Source organism: Balaenoptera musculus, chromosome 15 (genome assembly GCF_009873245.2).
Source record: "Balaenoptera musculus isolate JJ_BM4_2016_0621 chromosome 15, mBalMus1.pri.v3, whole genome shotgun sequence".
NCBI lineage: Eukaryota > Metazoa > Chordata > Mammalia > Artiodactyla > Balaenopteridae > Balaenoptera > Balaenoptera musculus.
The window spans coordinates 22,561,673-22,577,834 of NC_045799.1; the positions used below are offsets into that span (position 1 = coordinate 22,561,673).

Here is a 16,162-nt window from a genome sequence, read left to right on the forward strand (position 1 = left end):
TTAAGACTAGGAAGAACTGAAAAGATTATTTCTTAAAGCCTCTCTTCCATGCTTCTTTGGTCTTTTGCAGCAGACTGTGATTAATTGGGCAATCTTCAGTATTCATCAATATTTCCATTATGGAATCCATTGGGAATGGAAAAAAAAGCTATGAACTTAAAAGAGAAGGATTTGGGTTGAAGCCCTCGCTCTAATATTTAGTAGTAGTGTGTCCTTGGGCAGATTTCACATTTTTGAGCCTCAATTTTCTCATCCATAAGTGAAGAATAGCAGTGCCTACCTCATAGGTTTACTTCTAGTGGTCAGTAAACTTTACTAGATATATTATAAGATTAAGTGAGATGAACTCTTTACATATCTTTAACAACGTTAACTATTGAGCACTTTATGCAAGTTGGTATATTTTGTGAAGGACAGGGAAATAAAACAGTAAAAAAGTTAAGACTTTCTCATTTTTTCTGTTATGTTTTGATCAGTGGGTTTATCTGTGTGTAAAGCAGAGGGTTTTTGTTCTCTACAGGTTATATTCCCAAATAATTTTGAAACAGGAAATGGGGGAAATGTACAGGGACATCTTCCCATGATGCCAATGTCTCCTCTAATGCATCCAAGGGTCAAAGAAGTTCGGACTGACAGTGGGAGTCTTCGAAAGGGTAGGTTCAACATTGGTAAAACAATGAAAAAATAACAAAGATCTTTTTTTAGAGAAAATTTCAAGTCTTGCCTAACATATTATTAAGAAATACAATTTTTTTATCAAGATTTGAAAGGGGATTAATGTTTATGCCAACACCCCGTGTGGCTCATTGTATACTTTTTATATTAAAGTAGTAAGATTTCCACTCTGATTTTGAATCTAATCTATTTTTTAAATTGCAATGTCTATTATTGTGGAAATAGTATTTTGGCTTTTTCATAAATATACACAGCTTTTCCTCAATGCTAATGGAAAACTATTTAAGCTAAATACCTACTTTTCCAAATGTGACAAAAGTTATATTCTTTATCTCTATGTCTTTAAAGAAAAAGAAACGTTTAAAGCAGAACAAAGAACTCTATGGGATACTTAAATTGATCTAATAAATTACTTATCTATACTCTCTCAAAATAGTTCATTTGAGCCTTACTAATAGGAAGATTTTAGTGCATTATTCTTTATTTTCTCTTGTGATGTAGCAAACTGATGTGTGCATCTTCTGGATTATTTAACTCTTGGATTTTTAAAAATCACTTAAAATCTTCTGATGACAATATCCCTGAATAAACCTCAGATGTACAAGTATTCAGGTTACATAGCAAGGTAGCTCAAGACCCACTTTTGGACTATAATTGTGTGTGTGTGTCTTGCTTTACATGTAGTATAAGGTCATAAAAGTGTGCACGCTGTGCATGCAAAACAATCTTCATTAAGCAAGGGGAATAATTAGGATTGTTTTATGACCTTTAAAAATCTTGTCAAACCTAAAAACTCTCTTACTGTCAATTATTAATATTTAAACAAATTTAAAAATAGTAAAAATATTTACTTAGTACACTACAATTTAAAACATTGGAAACATTGAGAATGAAAATGTTTTGTTTTTAAAAAAGTCATAAAGAATCGTTTACATGGTGCTTGCCACTTTCTTATATAACTTACAATACTGAGTGAGCTTCTTTCCTGTGCCTTGGTGAACTGTCATGTTTCTTTCTAAGTTTGGACCAGCTCTTAACATTTTATCCTTTGTGCTTTCAGTGTTGTGAAATATTTCTGAGAGTTCCTTTAAAGTGAAGTTTTTTGCCATCATAACTTCCTGTTGGATGTCTTCATCCTATTCATCTTAACAACTTTTCGCATTTATATCAATAAGTCTCATCTTCACACAGTTCTTCTGGCTGTATATCTAATCTCTTGAATAGCAGCAGTGTCAACATTCCTAGGGTCAGCTATTTCTTCTATAACTTCAGTAACAATTTTAATTTCACTTTCAGCATTATCACTTTTCATTTCTTTGTTGGACTTTCACTTTTATGGGGGGGCCATTCCCTCTTTCATTTGTCTGTTTTCATTTGTCTATTTTGTAAAATGCGGGTTTATCACTGGGAAATAAGGAGACAACATAACCATATGCTTTGCTGCCTGCATGAATTGAACCAGCAGATTTGCCCTGACCAATCACTAACAGACTTTGAAAGAAGTAACAGGATTGGTCACTGATCATGATGCACATCTATTTTTCACACAATGATTTATGTAAATCCTCATGGGAAAAGTTTGTAGTTTATGCAGTTACTCACAGTTAATATACCATGGCAACTGAAATCTGAACCTTTTTGTTAAGGCTGTCGTTAATTTATGCTATGGTAACTGAAACTCATGCATACTTTAACTGTACAAAGCATGAACTCTGTGCGTATGCGTGTGTGTGTATCTGACTATAATGTGTATGTGTATATAATATATATTATATATATAATATAGGTTATATGTGTGTGTGTGTGTGTGTGTGTTTGCAGCCTAGCTAGAGATCTCAGAACTAAGATCATGAAGAAATGGTCACTAAAATGTAATTCTGTCCTGGTGGTGGAATTTTGAGTGTTACCTTTTTCATTACAGTTTTTTGGTATCATTTGAGTTTTTTCAGTGAGCTTTTAAAAATTGAGATATAATTCACATCCCATAAAATTCACCCTTTTAAAATATACAATTCAGTATATTCACAAGACTATACAACTGTCACCATTATCTAATTCCAGAACATTTTTATCACCCCCCCAAAAAAACCTGTATCCAATAGTAATCGCTCTCTATTTCCTCCTCTACCAAGACCCTGGAACTACTAATCTATTCTTTGTCTCTATGGATCTTCCTGTTCTGGACATTTCATATAAATGGAATTATATAATATGTGACCTTTGTGATTGGCTTCTTTTACTTATCATGTTTTCAAGGTATATATATGTTGTCGCATGTGTCAACACTTCATTACGCTGAATAATTTTTCATTGTATGGATATACTGTATATTGTTTGTTCATTCGTTTGTTAATGGACATTTGGATTATTTCCACTTGTTGTCTTTTATGAATAACGCTGCTGTGAACATTCAGGTGATATATTATTTTTATAATTAGAAGAAAAAGGTATTTTCTTATAGGGGTTCAGGCAAGAGAATCAAATAATGGAAAATCCTTAGAAAACAATAATATTGAGCCTTGACTCTGGGAGAAAAAAGACAATTTATTAACTTATATATTTGTTAAATTTTTATTGTCTACTGCAGCTTTTCCAGTACTGTGCTAGGCAGAGAATCATTTCAAGGGTCTTGCAGCTAACTTCATGGCTATAACATGAGTTTTCCCTTGAAATGTCAGCTCTGAACATTCCAAGTCAGATTCAAGGGCTGCATTGGTTTTCTTAGATATAAGGTATCCAGGTAGACTTCTGTTAAGGGGTAATGGGAGCTACAGTAGAACTTTCCACTTTTTTTACTAAGACTGGAAGTCAGAGCTGCTTTTTTAACCTCCAGAATTATGGAGAGATTTTTATTAAACCATGACTATTCCCCACTTACCTCAGTAATACAGAGAGCTATCAAATTATTGCCAGAGGTAATTTTTATACCTTTTAAACATGTTTTGAAAATAGATGACATGGCTATCTAATTATCTAGTAATTGTAAAAATAATTAGTGAAATATTTTTACTTTAAAAACATGTTATATACCTGTAAAGAAACAGTGGGTTGAGGGAAGTAGGGGGAAAATGGTGGGAAAAAAATGTAGGATTGGCTAGGAGAGGCTTTGCACCTAGTGGAGATGGAAAGGAGAGCAGTTTCTGCAGAAGGATAGCACTGGAAAAGAGGTTTAATCCATACCTTACTTTCTTTTTGATCAACACACTAATGCCTTAGATTAAGGCAAGTTAAGCAGAGTCATAACACTTCTACTCATCTTTATCTTGTAGTGGACTTATAAAAGATGATTCTGCCTCTACTAAATCAGAAAGCCACAGCTACTGCCTTAAACTGTTTGAAGTGTGGGTATGTGGCGAAGGCAAAATTGTGAACCAAATCACTGATTTTTCCTTCTAATCAGGAGTTATTTACTAGATAAGATTTGGAGACAGAAGCTAGTTGGACTACTTTTGAAATTTAGCAGTCACCACATTCTACCTCTCACCTTCTACTTTACCCTTAATATTTTGCTTCTTTAATATAGGCAGAGGTTCAAGAAACCAGGAAGGTGAGCTCTCATAATTTTATTTTAAGATTTACTTCATTCTCCTCTCTCCCACTAGACTCGATTATTCCATGAGGACAGAGGCCATGTTATTAGCATAGTAACTCAATCTCTATTTGTTGAATGAGTGAGTAAACCTGACTTATTATTTTGGAATACATGTCAAACTGTTATAAATTTTTCTCTTTATTAGATACGCAACCATTGTCTCCAATTTCTGTCCATGAACGCTACAGTTCTCCTACCGCTGGGAGTGCTAAGAGAAGACTTTTTGGGGAAGACCCCCCAAAGGAAATGCTTATGGACAGGATCATAACAGAAGGAACAAAATTGAAAATTGCTCCTTCTTCAAGCATTACTGCTGAAAATATATCAATTTCACCTGGGCAAAGTCTTCTAACAATGGCCACAGCCATAGTAACAGGGACAACAGGACATAAAGTTACAATCCCATTGCATGGTAACATTTTGATGCATTTATTTTATATTTTTTCTGAGTTGGATGAAAATTTAAGAAATGTCTTATTGGATTGATCACATGGTCTTATTATTCCAGTATTTTTTCTTGAACCTGTATACTTTTCTTTTTCTTTGGCTGTGTTTGGTCTTCGTTGCTGTGCATGGGCTTTCTCTAGTTACAGGGAGCAGAGGCTACTCTTCATTGCAGTGCAGGGGCTTCTCATTGCGGTGGCTTCTCCTGTTGCGGAACATGGGCTCTAGGCGTGCGGGCTTCAGTAGTTGCGGCGTGAGGGCTCGGTAGTTGCGGCTCGTGGGCTCGAGGGCACGTGGGCTTCAGTAGTTGTGGCTTGCGGGCTCCAGAGTGAAGGCTCAGTAGTTGTGGCGCACAGGCTTAGTTGCTCCGTGGCATGTGGGATCTTCCCAGACCAGGGATCGAACCTGTGTCTCCTGCATTGGCAGGCAGATTCTTAACCACTTCGCCACCAGGGAAGTCCCTGAACCCATACTTTTTTTTCTCTAAGAGCAGTTTTAGGTTCATGGCAAAATTTAGCCTTCCTTGCCGTCAACATCCTGCACCAGAGAGACACATGTGTTACAATTGATGAGCTTTCATGGACACGTCATTATCACCCCAAGTCCATAGTTTGCATTAGGGTTCGCTCTTTGGTGTTGTACATTCTATGAATTTTGACAAATGTCTAATGACACATATCTACCATTATACTATTATGCAGAATAGTTTCACTGCCCTAAAGATCCTCTGTGCTCCACCCTTTTGTTTTGTTTTGAACCTATAGAGGCATTCCTAGTATTATTGCACTTTGCTTTGTTGCACTTTACAGATACTATTTTTTTTTTTTACAAATTGAAGGTTTCTGGCAACCCTGTGTTGTCAAATGATGATTAGCATTTTTTAGCAACAAAGTATTTTTTAATTGCAGTACGTACATTGTTTTTTAGACATAATGCTATTGCACACTTAATAGACTGCAATATAGCATAAACATAATTTTTATGTGCACTAGGAAACCAAAAAATTCATGTGACTCACTTTATTATGATACTCAATTTATTGTAGTGGTCTGGAACCAAACTCGCAATGTCTCTGAGGTATGCCTGCACTGTTTTTTGAATTTTCGCATTCTATAAATTTACAACCCTCTTTGTTAGGACTTATTTTATTTTCTTATCTGAGTTTTACAAATAAGTGCATTGAGCAAGAATTTTGTTTATTGATTAAAAACATCTCCTTTAGAGCTCAAAAGAAAATAATTTTATTGTTTCAGAGCAGAAATAGAAAATAAGAGTATCATAACCTAGAATTACTATTTTTGTGGCTTTCTTCTAACATATTCCTATGCATAGATAGATAGATAGATAGATAGATAGATAGATAGATAGATAGATAGATAGATAGATAGTAAAGAAAGGAAGGGAGGGAGAGAGGGAGGAAGGAAGCAAGGAAGGAAGAATTGACAACTTTTCTGGGGCACATTTCTAAAACTAAGAACTCTTGCTTGTACATTCAGGTATTGCAAATGATGCTGGAGAGATCACACTGATACCAATTTCCATGAATACAACTCAGGAGTCCAAAGTCGAGAGTCCTGTATCACTTACGGCTCAGTCATTAATTGGTGCTTCTCCAAAACAGACCCATTTGACTAAAGCACAAGAGGTACATTCAGTTGGAATAAGCAAACCAAAGAGAACTGGGTCCTTAGCACTGTTTTATAGAAAGGTACGTGTTTTTATAGCATCTAAAAAGGTCTCCTTTAATCAATGCAAGAAAGATTGAGTAACAGAGGGCAGCTTTAGCCTTCTTTTTTTGTGTGTGGTAAAATATACATGAAATTTACTATTTTAACCATTTTTAAGTGTACAGCTAAATGTCATTAGTACATTCACGTTGTTGTGCAGCTTCCACCACCATCCATCTCCAGACTTTTTCATCTTCCTAAACTGAAACTCTGTACCCATTAAATAGTAACTCCTCATTTCTTCCCCCCACCCCCAGCCCCTGGTAGCCATTATTCTACTTTCTGTCTCTATGAATTTGACTACTCTAGGTACCTCATATAAGTGGAATTATATAATGTTTGTCCTTTTTTGACAGGCTTATTTCACTTAGCATAATGTTTTCAAGGTTCTTCAATATTGTAGCATGGTCATAATTTCCTTCCTTTTTAAGGCTGACTAATATTCCATCGTATGTATATACCATATTTTGTTTATCCATTCATCTATAGATGGACATTTGGGTTGTTTCTACCTTTTGGTTATTGTGAGTGAATAGTGTTGCTATGAACATTGGTGTACAGGTATCCAAGTCTGCTTTCAATTCTTTTGGGTATATACAGAAGTGGAATAGTAATTCTAAATTTAATTTTTGAGAAAATGCTATACAGTTTCCCACAGTGGCTGCACCATTTATATTCCTGCCAGCAACATAACAAGAGTTTTTCACAATATTGTGAAATACAAGTGTTTTTCTCTTTCTGACTTACTTCACTCTTTATGACAGTCTCTAGATCCATCCACCTCACTACAAATAACTCAATTTCGTTTCTTTTTATGGCTGCGTAACATTCCGTTGTATATATGTGCGACATCTTCTTTATCCGTTCATCTGTCAATGGACACTTAGGTTGCTTCCATGTCCTGGCTGTTGTAAGTAGAACTGCAATGAACATTTTGGTACATGACTCTTTTTGAATTATGGTTTTCTCAGGGTATATGCCCAGTAGTGGGATTGCTGGGTCATATGGTAGTTCTATTTTTACTTTTTTAAGGAACCGCCATACTGTTCTCCATAGTGGTTGTATCAATTTACATTCCCACCAGCAGTGCAAGAGGGTTCCCTTTTCTCCACACCCTCTCCAGCATTTATTGTTTGTAGATATTTTGATGATGGCCGTTCTGAAGGGTGTGAGGTGATAACCTCATTGTAGTTTTGATTTGCATTTCTCTAATGATTAGTGATTTTGAGCATCCTTTTATGTGTTTGTTGATAATCTGTATATCTTCTTTGGAGAAATGTCTATTTAGGTCTTCTGCCTATTTTTGGATTGGGTTGTTTGTTTTCTTGATATTGAGCTGCATGAGCTGCTTGTATATTTTGGAGATTAATCCTTTGTCAGTTGCTTCATTTGCAAATATTTTCTCCCGTTCTGAGGGTTGTCTTTTCGTCTTGTTTATGGTTTCCTTTGCTGTGCAAAAGCTTTTAAGTTTCATTAGGTCCCATTTGTTTATTTTTGTTTTTATTTCCATTCCTCTAGGAGGTGGGTCAAAAAGGATCTTGCTGTGATTTATGTCATAGAGTGTTCTGCCTGTGTTTTCCTCTAAGAGTTTTATAGTGTCTGGCCTTAAGTTTAGGTCTTTAATCCATCTTGAGTTTATTTTTGTGTATGGTGTTTGGGAGTGTTCTAATTTCATTCTTTTACATGTAGCTGTCCAGTTTTCCCAGCACCACTTATTGAAGAGGCTGTCTTTTCTCCATTGTATATTCGTGCCTCCTTTATTAAAGATAAGGTGACCATAGGTGCGTGGGTTTATCTCTGGGCTTTCTATCCTGTTCCATTGATCTATATTTCTGTTTTTGTGCCAGTACCATATTGTCTTGATTACTGTAGCTTCTTAATATAGTCTGAAGTCAGGGAGCCTGATTCCTCCAGCTCTGTTTTTCTTTCTCAAGATTGCTTTGGCTATTTGGGGTCTTTTGTGTTTCCATGCAAATTGTGAAATTTTTTGTTCTAGTTCTGTGAAAAATGCCAGTGGTAGTTTGATAGGGATTGCATTGAATCTGTAGATTGCTTTGGGTAGTATAGTCATTTTCACAGTGTTGATTCTTCCAGTCCAAGAACATGGTATGTTTCTTCATCTGTTTGTATCCTCTTTGATTTCTTTCATCAGTGTCTTATAGTTTTCTGCATACAGGTCTTTTTTCTCCTTAGGTAGGTTTATTCCTAGGTATTTTATTCTTTTTGTTGCAGTGGTAAATGGGAGTGTTTCCTTAATTTCTCTTTCAGATTTTTCATCATTACTGTATAAGAATGCAAGAGATTTCTGTGCATTAATTTTATATCCTGCTGCTTTACCAAATTCATTGATTAGCTCTAGTAGTTTTTTGGTAGCATCTTTAGGATTCACTATGTATAGTATCATGTCATCTGCAAACAGTGACTGTTTTACTTCTTTTTTTCCAAGTTGGATTCCTTTTATTTCTTTTTCTTCTCTGATTGCTGTGGCTAACACTTCCAAAACTATGTTGAATAATAGTGGTGAGAGTGGGCAGCCTTGTCTTGTTCCTGATCTTAGTGGAAATGGTTTCCGTTTTTCACGATTGAGAACGATGTTGGCTGTGGGTTTGTCATACATGGCTTTATTATGTTGAGTTAAGTTCCCTCTATGCCTACTTTCTGGAGAGTTTTTATCATAAATGGCTGTTGAATTTTGTCAAAAGCTTTTTTTGTATCTATTGAGATGATCATATGGTTTTTATTCTTCAATTTGTTAATATGGTTTATCACATTGATTGATTTGTGTATGTTGAAGAATCCTTGCATTCCTGGGATAAACCCCACTTGATCATGGTGTATGCTCCTTTTAATGTGCTGTTGGATTCTGTTTGCTAGTATTTTGTTGAGGATTTTTGCATCTGTGTTCATCAGTGATATTGGCCTGTAGTTTTCTTTTTTTGTGACATCTTTGTCTGGTTTTGGTGTCAGGGTGATAGTGGCCTCATAGAATGAGTCTGGGAGTGTTCCTCCCTCTGCTATATTTTGGAAGAGTTTGAGAAGGATATGTGTTAGCTCTTCTCTAAATGTTTGCTAGAATTCTCCTGTGAGTCCATTTGGTCCTGGGCTTTTGTTTGTTGGAAGATTTTTAATCACAGTTTCAATTTCAGTGCTTGTGATTGGTCTATTCATGTTTTCTGTTTCTTCCTGGTTCAGTCTTGGAAGGTTATACCTTTCTAAGAATTTGTCCATTTCTTGCAGGTTGTCCATTTTTTTGGCATATAGTTACTTTTAGTAATCTCTCATGATCCTTTGTATTTCTGCAGTGTCTGTTTTCACTTCTCCTTTTTCATTTCTAATTCTATTGGTGTGAGTCTTCTCCCTTTTTTTCCTGATGAGTCTGGCTAGTGGTTTATCATTTTTGTTTATCTTCTCAAAGAACCATCTTTTAGTTTTATTGATCTTAGCTATTTTTTCCTTCATTTCTTTTTCATTATTTCTGATATCATCTTTATTATTTCTTTCCTTCTGCTAACTTTGAGGTTTTTTTGTTCTTTCTCTAATTGCTTTAGGTATGAGGTTAGGTTGTTTATTTGAGATGTTTCTTGTTTCTTGAGGTAGGATTGTATTGATTGCTATAAACTTTCCTCTTAGAACTGCTTTTGCTGCATCCCATAGATTTTGGGTTGTCGTGTTTTCATTGTCATTTGTTTCTAGGTATTTTTTGATTACCTCTTTGATTTCTTCAGTGATCTCTTGGTTATTTAGTAGTGTATTGTTTAGCCTCCATGTGTGTGTATTTTTCACACATTTTTTCCTGTTATTGGTGTCTAGTCTCATAGCATTGGGTCGGAAAAGATACTTGATACAATTTCAATTTTCTTAAATTTAGCAAGGCTTGATTTGTGACCCAAGATATGATCTATCCTGGGAAATGTTCTATGAGCATTAAATGTATCATTTAAAGCTTGTGTTTCCTTATTTATTTTCATTTTGGATGATCTGTCCATTGGTGAAAGTGGGGTGTTAAAGTCTCCTACTATTATTGTGTTGCTGTCGATTTCCCCTTTTATGGCTGTTAGCATTTGCCTTATGTATTGAGGTGCTCCTGTGTTGGGTGCATAAATATTTACAATTGTTATATCTTCTTGGATTGATCCCTTGATCATTATGTAGTGTCCTTCCTTGTCTCTTGTAACATTCTTTATTTTAAAGTCTATTTTATCTGATATGAGAATTGCTACTCCAGCTTTCTTTTGATTTCCATTTGCATGGAATATCTTTTTCCATCCCCTCACTTTCAGTCTGTATGTGTCCCTAGGTCTGAAGTGGGTCTCTTGTAGACAGCATATATACAGGTCATGTTTTTGTATCCATTCAGCCAGTCTATGTCTTTTGGTTGGAGCATTTAATCCATTTACATTTAAGGTAGTTATCAATATGTGTGTTCCTGTTACCATTTTCTTAATTGTTTTGGGTTTGTTATTGTAGGTCTTTTCCTTCTCTTGTGTTTCCTGCCTAGGGAAGTTCCTTTAGCATTTGCTGTAGAGCTGGTTTGGTGGTGCTGAATTCTCTTAGCTTTTGCTTGTCTGTAAGGGTTTTAATTGCTCCGTCAAATCTGAATGAGATCCTCGATGGGTAGAGTAATCTTGGTTGTAGGTTTTTCTCTTTCATCACTTAAAATATGTCCTGCCACTCCCGTCTGGCTTGCAGAGTTTCTGCTGAGAAATCAGCTGTTAACATTATGGGGATTCCCTTGTATGTTATTTGTTGCTTTTCCCTTGCTGCTTTTAATATTTTTTCTTTGTATTTAATTTTTGATAGTTTGATTAATGTGTGTCTTGGCGTGTTTCTCCTTGGATTTATCGTGTGTGGGACTCTCTGTGCTTCCTGGACTTGATTGACTATTTGCTTACCCATATTAGGGAAGTTTTCAACTATAATCTCTTCAAATATTTTCTCAGTCCCTTTTCTTTTCTCTTCTTCTTCTGGGACCCCTATAATTTGAATGTTGGTGCGTTTAGTGTTGTCCCAGAGGTCTCAGAGATTGTCCTTAATTTTTTTCATTCTTTTTTCTTTATTCTGCTCTGTGGTAGTTATTTCAACTATTTTATCTTCCAGGTCACTTATCTGTTCTTCTACCTCAGTTATTCTGCTATTGATTCCTTCTAGAGAATTTTTAATTTCATTTATTGTGTTGTTCATCATTGTTTGTTTGCTCTTTAGTTCTTTTAGGTCCTTGTTAAAAGTTTCTTGTATTTTCTCCATTCTGTTCCCAAGATTTTGGATCATATGTGCTATCATTACTCTGAATTCTTTTTCAGGTAGACTGCCCATTTCCTCTTCATTTGTTTGGTCTGGTGGGTTTTTACCTTGCTTCTTCATCTGCTGTGTATTTCTCTGTCTTCTCATTTTGCTTAAGTTACTGTGTTTGCGGTCTCCTTTTCACAGGCTGCAGGTTCGTAGTTCCCGTTGTTTTTGCTGTCTGCTCCCAGTGGGTAAGGTTGGTTCAGTGGGTTGTGTAGGCTTCCTGGTGAAGTGGACTGGTGCCAGTGTTCTAGTGGATGAGGCTGGATCTTGTCTTTCTGGTGGGCAGGACCACATCCGATGGTGTGTTTTGGGGTGTCTGTGACCTTATTATGATTTTAGGCAGCCTCTCTGCTAATGGATGGGGTTGTGTTCCTGTCTTGCTAGTTGTTTGGCATAGGGTATCCATCACTGTAGCTTGCTGGTCATTGAGTGGAGCTGGGTCTTCACGTTGAGATGGAGATCTCTGAGAGAGCTTTCGCCATTTGATATTATGTGGGCCTGGGAGGTCTCTGGTGGACCACTGCCCTGAACTTGGCTCTCCCACCTCAGAGGCTCAGGCAGGACACCCGGCCAGAGCACCAAGGCCCTGTCAGCCAAATGGCTCAGAAGAAAAGGGAGAAAAAAAGAAAGAAAGAAAGAGAAATAAAATAAAGTTATAAAAATGAAAAATAAAAAATATATTATTAAAAGTAAAAAAATTAGAAAGTTAAAAAAGAAAAGAGAAAGAAAGAAGCGAGCAACCAAACCAAAAAACAAATCCACAATGATAACAAGTGCTAAAAATTATAGTAAAAAAAAAAAAAAAGACAGACAGAACCCTAGGACAAACGGTAAAAGCAAAGCTATACAGACAAAAATCACATAAAGAAGCATGCACATACACACTTGCAAAAGGAGAAAAAGGAAAAATATATATATATAAAAAAAGGAATAGAGCAACCAAATCAATAGACAAATCTACCAGTGATAATAAGTTCTAAATACTAAACTAAGATAAACATAAAACCAGAAACAAATTAGATGCTGAAAGCAAACCCCAAGTCTATAGTTGCTCCCAAAGTCCACTGCCTCAATTTTGGGATGATTCGTTGTCTATTCAGGTATTCCACAGATGCAGGGTACATCAGTTTGATTGTGGAGATTTAATCCACTGCTCCTGAGGCTGCTGGGAGAGATTTCCCTTTCTCTTCTTTGTTCACACAGCTCCTGGGGTTCAGCTTTGGATTTGGCCCCACTTCTGCGTGTAGGTCACCTGAGGGCATCTATTTCCCTCCCAGACAGGATGGGGTTAAAGTAGCAGCTGATTAGGGGGCTCTGGCTCCCTCAGGCCAGGGGGAGGGAGGGGTATGGAATGCGGGGCAAGCCTGGGGTGGCAGAGGCCAGCATAATGTTGCAACAGCCTGGGCACAACGTGTGTTCTCCTGGGGAAGTTGTTCCTGGATCACGGGACCCTGGCAGTGGCGGGCTGCACAGGCTCCCGGGAGGGGAGGTGTGAATAGTGACCTGTGCTTGCACACAGGCTTCTTGGTGGCTGCAGCAGCAACCTTAGCGTTTCATGCCCGTCTCTGGGGTCCGCGCTGATAGCCGCGGCCCGTGCTCATCTCTGGAGTTCGTTTAGGCAGTGCTCTGAATCCCCTCTCCTCGCACACCCTGAAACAATGGTCTCTTGCCTCTTAGGCAGTTCCAGACTTTTTCCTGGACTCCCTCCCGGGTAGCTGTGGCTGACTAGCTGCCTTCAGGCTGTGTTCACGCAGCTAACCCCAGTCCTCTCCCTGGGATCTGACCTCCAAAGCCTGAGCCTCAGCTCCCCGCCCCCACCCGCCCCGGCAGGTGAGCAGACAGGCCTCTCAGGCTGGTGAGTGCTGGTCGGCACTGATCCTCTATGCGGAAATCTCTCCACTTTGCCCTCTGCACCCCTGTGGCTACGCTCTCCTCTGTGGCTCCAAAGCTTCCCACCTGCCATCTCTGCCAGTGAAGGGGCTTCCTAGTGTGTGGAAACCTTTCCTCCTTCACAGCTCCCTCCCAGAGGTGCAGGTCCCATCCCTATTCTTTTGTCTCTGTTTTTTCTTTTTTCTTTTGCCCTACCCAGGTACATGGGGAGTTTCTTGCCTTTTGGGAAGTCTGAGGTCTTCTGCCAGCGTTCAGTAGGTGTTCTGTAGGAGCTGTTCCTCATGTAGATGTATTTCTGATGTATTTGTGGGGAGGAAGGTGATCTCCATGTCTTACTCCTCCACCATCTTGAAGCTATCTCCTTACTGTAGTTTTGATTCGCGTTTCCCTGATGATTAGTGATATTGAGCATCTTTTCATGGGCTTATTGGCAATCCTTCTACCTTCCTCAGAGAAATGTCTATTCAAGTCCTTTGCCCATTTTTTGAGTTTTTTATTGGTGAGTTGTAGAAGTTCTTTATATTGTTGGGATATTAATTCCTTATCAGATACATGATTTGCAAATATCTTCTCCCATTCCATGGGTTGCCTTTTCACTATGTTATATATTAGTGTCTTTTGATGCACAGAAGTTTTTTTAATTTGATGAAGTCTAATTTATCTATGTTTTGTTTTGTTGTCTTGTTCTTTTTGGTGTCATATCCGAGAAATCATTGCACATTCCAGTGTCATGAAGCTTTTCCCCTATGTTTTCTTGTAGGATTTTTATAGTTTTAACAATTACATTTAGGTCTTTGATCCATTTTGAGTTAATTTTTATATATGGTATAAGGTAAGGACCCAGTTTCATTCTTTTGCATGTGGATATCCAGTTTTCTCAGTAAGTCTTGTTGACAAGACTGCCTTTCTCCATTGAATGGTCTTGACACCCTTGTCAGGTTACTCATCACTATATATGTGAGGGTTTATTTCTGGGCTCTGTATTCTATTCATTGGTCTCTTCATGCCAGTACCACAGTTTTGATTAGTGTAACTTTGTAGTAAGGTTTGAAATCAGAAAATGTGAGACGTCCAACTTTGTTCTTCTTTTTCAAGATTATTTTGACTATTCAGAGTCCCTTGACATTCCATATGAGTTTTAGGATGGACTTTTTTCTATTTCTGCAAAAAAAAAAAAACTTAACTTTGGGATTTTAATATGGATTATATTGAATCTGTAGATTGCTTGGAGTAGTGTTGACATCTTAACAATATTAAGTCTTCCAGTCCATGAACATAGTATGTCTTTCCATTTATTTATGTTTTCTTTAATTTCTTTGAGCAATGCTTTGCAGTTTTCAGTGTACAAATTTTTGCCTCCTTGGTTAAGTTTATTCCCAAGTATTTTATTCTTTTTCATGCTATTGTAAATGGAATCATTTTCTTAATTTCATTTTTGGATTGTGCATTGTTAATGGTATAGGAATAAAAGTGATTTTTGTGTGTTGATTTTGTATCCTGCAACTTTGCCGTATTCAATTATTAGTTCTAACATTTTTTATGGACTCCAGGGTTTTTGGGTTTCCTACACATAAAGTCATGTCATCTGCAAACAGAGATGGTTTTACTACTTTTCTAATTTGAATGCCTTTTATTTCTTTTTCTTGCCTAATTGCTCTGGCTAGAACTTCTAGTATGGTGTTGAATAGAAGTACTGAAATTGGGCATCTTTGTCTTGTTCCTGATCTTAGAGGAAAAGCTTTCATTGTTTTACTTTGATTGTGATCTTAGCTATGGATTTTTCATATATGGTATTTATTATGTTGAAGTAGTTTCCGTCTATTCCTAGTTTGTAACAAAAGGGTATTGAATTTTGTCAAATGCTTTTTTTCTGCATCAAATTTTGAGATGATTATATCATTTTTCCCTTCATTCTGTTAATGTAGTGTATTACACTGATAGATTTTCATATGTTAAACTATCCTTTCATTCCATGAATAACTCCTACTTGGTCATGGTGTATAACCCTTTTAGTGTATTATGTTCCATTCAGTTGCTAGGGTTTTGTGGAGGATTTTCACATCAATATAATAGATATTGGTCTGTAGTTTTCTTTTCTTAGAGTGTCTTTGTTTAGCTTTAGTATCAGGTAATGTACCTTTAGCCTTTTTTAAAAACATATTTGACATTCTAAAAGAACATTATGATCTTGATGAGCTATGTTTGGACTCAGGCTCATAGAGTTTTAATTCCATTTCCTGCCAGCTTGTTTTACATAACTTTGATTAAGCAGTTGGCCATCCTGTGGAATTTACAGGAACTCCATTGTGTTATATTGCTTTAGATTGGAGTTTATTGTGGGACAGGTACATTGGATCTTATGGATAAGTTTAAGTTACTGAAGATTCATTATTAAGATTGGTGGGATACTGCTGGGAGTCTACATAATTTTTATCATAAATCTAGTTTTTTACCTTTTACGAATTGACCAGTTCTCATTATAATGCCTAAATTATTTTAGTATTAATGCAAAGATTTAACATAGAAATAATTTCAGCTTATCCTGCCT

At 36.7% G+C, this 16,162-nt stretch overlaps 1 protein-coding gene across 3 annotated transcripts in view; it reads left to right on the forward strand.

Annotated features, from left to right (window-relative positions):
- The window catches only part of RBL1 (RB transcriptional corepressor like 1), a 76,316-nt gene that overhangs the window by 36,480 nt on the left and 23,674 nt on the right, over positions 1 to 16,162 (forward strand). For all 3 annotated transcript variants that reach the window (XM_036827165.1, XM_036827163.1, XM_036827164.1), the window contains exons 14-16: positions 521 to 653; positions 4,413 to 4,679; positions 6,208 to 6,419. In XM_036827165.1, coding sequence (XP_036683060.1) covers positions 521 to 653; positions 4,413 to 4,679; positions 6,208 to 6,419 — 612 coding nt within the window. The remainder of the gene's footprint in view (positions 1 to 520; positions 654 to 4,412; positions 4,680 to 6,207; positions 6,420 to 16,162) is intronic.